The sequence below is a fragment of the Oncorhynchus tshawytscha genome, linkage group LG17 (genome assembly GCF_018296145.1).
Source record: "Oncorhynchus tshawytscha isolate Ot180627B linkage group LG17, Otsh_v2.0, whole genome shotgun sequence".
In the NCBI taxonomy this organism is placed as follows: domain Eukaryota; kingdom Metazoa; phylum Chordata; class Actinopteri; order Salmoniformes; family Salmonidae; genus Oncorhynchus; species Oncorhynchus tshawytscha.
Genome location: NC_056445.1, coordinates 8809083 through 8818121, shown reverse-complemented (window position 1 = coordinate 8818121; position 9039 = coordinate 8809083). Strand labels below are relative to the sequence as shown.

General features: G+C 43.9%; 1 protein-coding gene across 3 annotated transcripts; it reads left to right on the top strand.

The window, feature by feature from the left end:
- Positions 1 to 237: 237 nt before the first annotated feature.
- irf5 (interferon regulatory factor 5) lies at positions 238 to 8936 on the top strand. 3 transcript variants are annotated; one of them, XM_024376886.2, is made up of 10 exons: positions 238 to 589; positions 2346 to 2387; positions 2663 to 2896; positions 4949 to 5135; positions 5325 to 5353; positions 5466 to 5493; positions 5620 to 6099; positions 6671 to 7060; positions 7397 to 7518; positions 7595 to 8936. In XM_024376886.2, exons 3-10 carry the CDS (start codon positions 2720 to 2722, stop codon positions 7781 to 7783), a joined length of 1602 nt encoding a protein of 533 aa, XP_024232654.2. In that variant the 5' UTR covers positions 238 to 589; positions 2346 to 2387; positions 2663 to 2719; the 3' UTR covers positions 7784 to 8936. The 3 variants fall into 3 exon arrangements, with proteins under 3 accessions (XP_024232654.2, XP_024232655.2, XP_024232657.2); XM_024376887.2 differs by having other exon boundaries at positions 2318 to 2387; XM_024376889.2 differs by lacking the exon at positions 2346 to 2387.
- The last annotated feature ends 103 nt before the right edge of the window (positions 8937 to 9039 follow it).

Below are 9039 nucleotides of genomic sequence, written 5' to 3'. Positions count from 1 at the left end.
TGAGTATATTTTAGCAATTACATTTACTTTTGAAACGTAGGTATATTTAAAACCAAATACTTTTAGACTTTTACTTAAATAGTATTTTATCTGGGTGACTTTCACTTTTCTATTAGAGGTATTTTTACTTTTACTCAAGTGTGACAATTGGGTACTTTTTACACCACTGAAAATGTATACATTTCCAACCACTAGGGTAGTACTAGTAGCCTATCGAAAATGAAACAATATTTGCATATTACTTCTGTCTGTCAACCGGAAGGGTGGTATCTGGGCAGGTTCAGCAAACACACAGGCACTACGTTTGTTCATGTTTAAAGTCAAATCATGTTTGGCCGCTGTTTGTGGAAAGTTTTCTGAATAAGCCTGGGACTTTCTGACTGTCATTCTCCCACACACTACACACACGGTGTTGGGCAAGGTTTGTGTCAGTTAGACTACCAAGTAAAAAGCTTACCTGTGGCGGCGCGCATACTCTCTGCCTGGCCTGTTTCTGTTTGTGGAAGGAGGGATCACTACAGTCAGCGTTCTTGAACTCTTCGATACAAGGGAACGAAATCATTTTGTGGAGAAGACATATCGTTAAAAGGTGGGTGCCGCTAAAGTTGTACTTGTTTCCTAAAACAAGTTTAGTAGCTTATTGAGATTTTTTTTTCTCAAACCGATTACTAATTTTTGGTTATTTGAAGATTGTTTACATGATCATGTCAGTGTCAGGCAGGCGGCCTATTTTCAGCTTTTGTTGTCGGTATATGTTTTCTTTTTAAATCAACCTGTCTTCTGCACACCCTGAATGAAACCTAGTGAAGCTATTCCTGTTTTAATATGTTTAAAAAAATTAACTATAGAGTTTAGACAATGTAATCCAGACTTGTGCAATTATTGTTAAGTTCTTAAAATGATTGGGAAGTCCCCTTTTTAAAGCACACCATGTCCCCACCAACATTGTAGTTACTCCACAATACTAACCTAAATGACAGTGAAAAGAAGGAAGCTTGTACATAATAAAAGTAATCCAAAATATGCATCCTGTTTGCAATAAAGAACTAAAATAACACTGCACTAAAAAGCTATGTATTGTGTTGTGTTGTGTGTTGTGTTTGTGTTTGGGGCAAATACAACACATCACTGAGTACCACTCTTAATATTTTCAAGCATGGTGGTGGCTGCATTATGTATGGTTATGCTTGTCATCAGCAAAGACAAGGGAGTGTTTTTTTAGGATAGAAAGACCCGGAATAGAGCTAAGTACAGGCAAAATCCTGGAAGAAGACCTGGTTCAGTCTGCTCTCCATCAAACACTGAGAGACAATTGCACCTTTCAGCATCACAATAACCTAAAACACAAGGCCAAATATGCACTGGAGTTGCTTATCAAGGCAGCATTGAATGTTTTTCCAAGAGACCTAGTTACCGTTTTGACTTAAATCGGCTTGTAAATCTATGTCAAGACTTCAAAATGATTTTCTAGCAATGATCAACAACCAACTTGACAAAGCTTGAAGAATGAGGGGGGCTAGTCCTCTCTCTCTCTCCTCCCCTTGTCCGCAAGTTGGACAATTTAGCATTTTTCAAATACCTGAAACAGCCTTCACCTGCTATCTAGAGCCATAATCATTATTCTTAATTCTATGTAAAAAATGTAAAAAGCATGTACAGTATTTTGAGCTGCCTGTGTCCCCCTGTTTTTATTTATTTTAAGAAATATGCTTCTCTGGATTTCTGTAACAATCTGTATAAAAGATTAAAAGGAATGTGAGTCTTATTTAGTAATTGCTTGCTTTTCGAAACTTTAACAACCTTGCCGGCAGGCATGCCAGCTAAGAGAAAGACAAGCTAGCTACTCTAACTTGATTGATAGCCTGAAATAACTTCTTGGTAGCTAGTTATGAGGTTGAAAAAAAGGCAAACCTATCTGGACTAGTTAATGCCAAAAATAAACACATGCCCCCTTGCCCCCTATGACCATGATGCCTCAGAACAACAACTGGGTGCAGTGTTGCATACTCATTAAAGTTACCTTGCCCTTTTCAACTTGTGTGTGTGTGTGTTGGTACAAGGGCTCAGAAGGACATTTGTGGCAGCCTCGGGAAGAGGACATATTCTATCTAGATGCATTAGTTTGTCTTAGGCTTGTTGTCCTAGTATCAAATCAATCATTTTAGGATGACAAAAGCAAATTTGGGACTGTCATGAAATGGAGTAAAGGATTAAGGAATAGCCTAAAACTGTTGCATGTTGTGTATGTTAATTCACCTAACTCTGTGATGTTTTTTTTTTTATTGCCTTGAAAGTGTGTTTGTTCTGTATTCTTCAGCCACAGAACACGTTTTGTTTCCCCGCAGATCATTTCCTAAACAGGCCTGTTGCCATCATAAATCAAAACGGTAAATCTGACTTGTTGACTACTCTCTCCACCTTCGTACCTCTCTTTTCCCCACCCATCCTCTCTCCATTTTCCCCAGCCTTCTTCCTGCAGATGGTAGGGAGTATCTTATCTTTCAACCCTCCCCCACATTTCCCTACCCCCATTGCCTCATCGCCCATCTGAACCATTACTATCGTATCACGCTTCAAGACAATCCCTCAGTGCCCACTCTCTCCCCTACCCCCAGTGCCCAGTCACCCATCTTAACCATGACTTTTCCCTTCACCTTTCCAGCCCATTCACTCACCCCCTCTGAAGCCCCTTTCTCCTCCCTGCGTGGTGCTCTGCCCAATGATGAGTGTGCAGCCTCGGAGGATCCGCCTGAAGCCCTGGCTGTTAGCCCAGGTGAACAGCGGGAGGTACCCCGGCTTGCAGTGGCTCAGCCCGGACCACCGGATCTTCCAAATCCCCTGGAGGCACGCCACAAGACACTTGCCCACCTCTGAGGAAGAGAACACCATCTTCAAGGTGATAGGGGGGGATCCATGTTGAGAATGGCATGACAGATCTGGATACTTCAACTCTATGTCGTCATTCTGATATCACAATGTAGTTAGACCAAAGTTCTGCTTACTTTGTCTACTTAGATCAACTTTTTCTAGGAAGTAGCACATTTCAAGAGTATTTCTAAGGTACTCAGTTACTATGTCACCCACACACTTCCTTATCCCATTCAGCGATAAATGTATCAACTGTTTTAGTGAACTGAAATAGCCTTAGTTTCATTTCCACTGAATCTCTAGTGTCAAACCTCTCTGCGTTTTTTGATCTCGTGTGTAAGGATGTCCACATGATATCCACTGCACTAAGAGCAGCAATAGCCTACTCCCTGCCTCTTTTGACTAGTCATTTCCTCATTAGCCATTACCCTGTTCTTCCTTTACAGTGCATTCGGAAAGTATTCAGACCCCTTGACTTTTTGCACATTTTATTACATTACATCTTTATTCTAAAAAGTATTAAATTACTTTTTTGCCTCGTCAATCTACACCAGTGCCCCATAATGACGAAGCAAAACCGTTTTTTATGTGCAAATGTATTAAAAAACGTACCTTATTTACATAAGTATTCAGACCCTTTGATATGAGACTTTATATTGATCTCAGGTGCATCCTATTTCCATTGATCATCCTTGAGATGTTTCTACAACTTGGTTGGAGTCCACCTGTGGTAAATCAAATTGATTGGACATGATTTGGAAAGGCACACGCCTTTCGATATAAGATCCCACAGTTGACACGGCATGCCAGAGTAAAAACCAAGCCATGAGGTCGAAGGAATTGTCTGTAGAGTGCCGAGACACAGATCTGGGGAAGTGTACCAAAAAATGTCTGCAGCATTGAAGGTTCCCAAGAACACATTGGCCTCCATGATTCTTAAATGGAAGAAGTCACCAAGACTCTTCCTAGAGCTGTCTGCCCGGCCCAACTGAGCAATCAGGGGAGAAGGGCCTTAGTTAGAGCGGTGACCAAGAACTCGATGATCACTCTGACAGAGCTCCAGAGTTCCTGTGTGGAAATGGGAGAACCTTCCAGGATGACAACAATCTCTGCAGAACTCCACCAATCTGGCCTTTATGGTAGAGTGGCCAGACGGAAGCCACTCCTCAGTAAAAGGCACATGACTGCCCGTTTGGAGTTTGCCAAAAGACACCTAAAGGACTCTCAGACCATGAGAAACAAGTTTGAGTTCTTTGACCTGAATGCCAAGTGTCACATATCCCTATGGGGGATATCCCTATGGCACTATCCCTATGGTGAAACATGGTGGTGGCAGCATCATGCTGTGGGGATGTTTTTCAGTGGCAGGGACTGGGAGACTAGTCAGGCTTGAGGGAAAGATGAACGAAGCAAAGTACATAGACATCCTTGATGAAAACCTGCTCCAAAGCACTCAGCACTTCAGACTGAGGCAAAGGTTCACCTTCCAACAGGACAATAAACCTAAGAACACAGCCAAGACAGCGCAGGAGTGGCTTCGGGACAAGTCTATGTATGTCCTTGAGTGGCCCAGCCAGAGCCCGGACTTGAACCCGATCGAACACCTCTGGAGAGATCTGAAAATGGCTGTGAAGCGACACTCACCATCCAACCTGACGGAGCTTGAGAGGATCTGCAGAGAAAAATGAGAGAAAATCCCCAAATGCAGATGTGCCAAGCTTGTAGTGTCATACCTAAGAAGACTCAAGGCTGTAATCGCTGCCAAAGGTGCTTCAACAAAGTATTAGAATGTAGGGTCTGAATACTTATGTATTTCTGCTTCAGTTTCTAAACACCTGTTTGGTTTGTCATTATGGGGTGTGTGTGTATTGATGAGGGGGGAAAAAACAATTTTAAGGCTGTAATGTAACAAAATGTGGAAAAATTCCAAGGGTCTGAGGACTTTCTGAATGCACCCTAGTTGTGACTAATTGATTTGAAGTTAATTTAACCCTCACTCGTTTGATTCCATCCAGATGTGACTCCTTCTCTGATTCATTCAAATGTAACCTCTTCCTTGCCTCCCCCTCTCTTCCCCCAGGCCTGGGCTCTGGAGACAGGGAAGTACCAGGAGGGTCTGGATGAGCCGGACCCTGCCAAGTGGAAGGCCAACCTGCGCTGTGCCCTCAACAAGAGCCGGGAGTTCAAACTGAAATACGACGGCACCAAGGAGACACCCGTCCAGCCCTACAAGATCTACGAGGTCTGTGACCAGCCCTGCAATGGAGGTAAGAGTGCGTGCATAAGCATGCAGGCTCATTGGCAGCTTTGCAAGTCTTATCTGATTGTCTGTCTTCAAATTGAATTGAGTTCTTTAGAATAGCTTTGTTGAACTTGTCAAATAACCTCAGATATTCATGTTTTGTGAAATTGAGATTTTCATGTTGATGGCATATTCCTTTTTAATTTGGTTTCAGACACAGTTGATGAAGATGAGGAGGAGGAGGTAAGTGTAGAAAAGTAGACAATTACTTTTTCCATTATCTCAGAACAATCTGAGAACAATATCTATGTATCAGCTTTGTTACATAAACATTCAATCTGGTCTTTGTTTTCAGATGCCGAATATTGTTGACCTCTCCATTGGTAAGTGTCAATACACCTTTGCTACTGAGCCATCTGTGAATTAGGCAGAAAACCTTTTTGAAATGTGTCACTATTGACATTATGCAAGGTCTTATGTGTTTGTGTTTGTCCTCTTGTCTCTCCCAGACCCCAGAATTAGTGACCCACGCAGTTATCAGGCATTCCCTACCTCACATGGGATAGACGTTCCCTTCAGCTCCCCCCTCAATGACAGATATGGCACCTCCCACCACACCCCTATGTACCCCAGTTCCAACATGCACTCCAATCCCAACGGGGCCAATACCATGGCAGCGGATCTCCCTCAGCCAACCATGGCTCCCCCAGAGTTTTCTTCCCACGTTCCATTGGTGGTGAAGTTGGAACATGGGGTATTTGTGCACCATGGACCCGCAGAACCCTCCAACGGCCTGGGGATGGGTGGAGGGAGCATGCAGCCTCCTATGGTCACTGAGATGGCCACCATGGTTCCTTCTGCTGCATCTGCGGCTCCGGTTGCCCCTCACCCAGGTGCCGCCCCAATGGAGGCCATGTCCGGAGTCCAGAACCAGGAAGAAGGGCAGGCGGTGCCACCCTACAAATATGACCTGCTGAACAGCCTGCCATGTGAGTGGAGTAGCACCCATGCCTTGTTGAGGAGAATACTGCTTTATGTACTTTGGCTTAACTTTGGCAGTCAGGCACTTCTGCAATAGTTCCTTGCATGTTATCCAAAAAAAATATTCATTGTAATTCCCCTAACCATGAAAACAGGGCGTCAACTTTATTTGGTTTTGCTGCATGCAACACAATGCCAACATTGTAATCCATTCACTCAAAACTGTTGCCTCCGATAGCCTATAATCCATCGAATGAGTCAATCAGGCATTAGTGTAGTTGTCTGGAATAGCTGTCTGCCTGTCACACCCATCAAATGAAACACACTGACAGCTGTCTGGGAGTGTGGGGGATGGTAAGACAGGTTCTGTAGTTAATTGGAATAGGCAAAATTGAGTTTTACCCTTTTGTAGCTAAAGCGGTAATGTGTCATTCATTGATTAACACTCCTTTTTCAGTCTTATGATAACTTGGTGTCAGAATACTGTTCGGCATGATTAGAAAGAGCTATATTAAATGTTGACTATTGTTGAAGTGCTTACAATTCTTCCAACACTACATTATTTGACTCTGGTTTCAGTGACTGACCTAGACATGAAATTCCAGTATCGGGGTCGCAAGATGGGCTCCCTGACAGTGAGTAACCCCCAGGGCTGCCGGCTGTACTACGGCCACTTGGAGCCCACCCCGGAGCAGGTGGACCTGTTCGGCCCTGTCAACCTCAACCAAGTTCTCTTCCCTGGCTCGGCCGACATCCAGAACGAGAAGCAGCGGTTCTACACAGAGCACCTGCTGGATGTGATGGACCGAGGCCTGATCCTGGAGATCTGGGAGCAGGATATATACGCTATCAGGTTGTGTCAGTGCAAGGTGTATTGGTCTGGGCCGGGCGTTGACGAGCAGGGGCCTCCCAACCCTATGGAGAGGGAGAGGAAGTACAAAGTGTTCAGCCTCAATAACTTCCTGCACGGTGAGTCAGTCAACCCATTTCATTCCTTGGTATTTTAGTCATCTAAGGCAGCAGTTTCATCATGTTTGAATCCCCATCTGACATCAATTAATGATAGTGTCAGATAACGTTGGACTCCATTGTCATGATTTTTCAGTTCACTTGAGGCTGTCTGAGTTTCAATTGATCCCTGAATATTTCAGTCACAGGCCCTTTCTGTGAGTAAGCTCTTGAGTAGTACTTATTGCTTGTACTGCTATTGTTGCACAGCCCAGGCATCTACATGGATTAGCTGTAGAACAGATATCACATTACAGGAGATTCTTTCTTTCTCCCTCTCGTGGACACCAACAACAGGGCTCATCTTGTTCCAGAAAGGTGAAACTCCCACCCCACCCCCGTTTGAGCTCTGCTTCTGCTTCGGGGAGGACTGGCCAGACCAACGGAAACCCAAGGAGAAGAAGCTCATCATTGTGCAGGTGAGAAGAACGAATTGACCACATACAGTACATACACAAAAAAATTATCACATTGACCCTCCCATTTTATGTCCAGGTGGTCCCGGTGGTGGCGCGCATCCTAACAGAGATGTTTTCTGGAGATCTGTCCTGGTCCACAGACAGCATCCGACTGCAGATCTCCAACCCAGACCTGAAGGACCAGACGGTGGAGCAGTTCAAGGAGCTCCAGAGGCTTCTCCAGAGTCAGCACGGCCTGGGTCCCTGGGCCACCAACGGACCCTGAGTCAGGGGCCTCTTGCTGGGTCTTCAACAGGGCCTGTCCTGGATCAAGACCTCGACTGCTCATGGACTATTAATAGCACACTGCACTTGGATTAACAACCTTATTCAACATTTTGTGTGTGGGGATATTAGCTTTCTTTCAACCCTGAGCCTCCCTCATTCTTTAGAATCTTCGTCCAGCCAGAGCCTTGTATCTAATCTTAACTGGATCTTGGGCAGAACTACTTGTACATCGTCAAAACCCAAACTGCTCTTTTTTTGGTCCCTTAAATTATTTTTTGGAATTTCAATAAATACCATTGCAGTATTTTTTCTAATGGTGGCAGGTATTACTCAATTATCACAATTTCTTTCGCAGCCACCTTAATCTACTGTACTAGAATGTAACTGGCTTTCGAGAATGGACACTGGTGCTATTGTGCCAAAAATGGGACTCAAGCCATACATGCAATGTAAAAAGTATTGGAATGTTTTTTTTAAATAAACTAATAAACATTAATCAGCAAAGTGGTAATTTATTCCATAAGACAATTTTTTACTTTTTGCTGTGAATGGGTGAAAGTATCTACTGGTATTGTCACTTCACCCTCAGATTCTAGGGGGGGGGAATTCCAGAACAGTGAAACAACTACCTCCATGTTCACTTTACAGCTGGAAGGGAACCTGTTTGACGTGAACACAGACCAGGTTGTATTGTGGACATGATCCAAAACATGGACTTGGCAATGAGGGTGAACCAGTCAGCAAATTACCCTTGGAAGGGTGGTGAGTGACATGGACTTCTACATGCAGTCACTGGAAATTGTGAATGGGATTGTTAACATGTGTACGGTATGGTCTCTGGATATGTTACAGCAACATGCATGTCGGCATCTGTCTGGACATTTAAGTAGAACACCTGACACAGCAGTGGCTCTGCAACAAATTACACATTGGCTAACTGGTTTCTGCCAGAGGATGAGTGGGGTTGTGGGTCTGGGATGAACAAAACTCTAAAACATGATACACAGACAAGGGCACGTTTGTTCCTCACTGTCGTTTTTATTGTTGTTCACAACATGACGGTGTCTGCCTATCCAAGAATGGACGATGCCAGAGGTGAAAAAAAAAAAAAAAGATACTATTTGCCAGAGTCCCACTCGACCTGTCACAACTCTCCTTCCCTGGCAATAGAGAACAGTAAAACTCCAGCCAACATGTTTAAAAAGGTCAAAGGTGACGCCAAATCTCCCAGCATTCCCTTCAACCATTTCCTAA

Excerpts from the sequence above, each read along its gene's own strand:
- irf5 (XM_024376889.2), top strand. The coding sequence starts at position 2,720 with ATGATGAGTGTGCAGCCTCGGAGGATCCGCCTGAAGCCCTGGCTGTTA. Across the intron at positions 5,136-5,324 it reads TGACCAGCCCTGCAATGGAG|ACACAGTTGATGAAGATGAG; the intron begins GTAAGAGTGCGT and ends ATTTGGTTTCAG. Across the intron at positions 5,494-5,619 it reads TATTGTTGACCTCTCCATTG|ACCCCAGAATTAGTGACCCA; the intron begins GTAAGTGTCAAT and ends TGTCTCTCCCAG.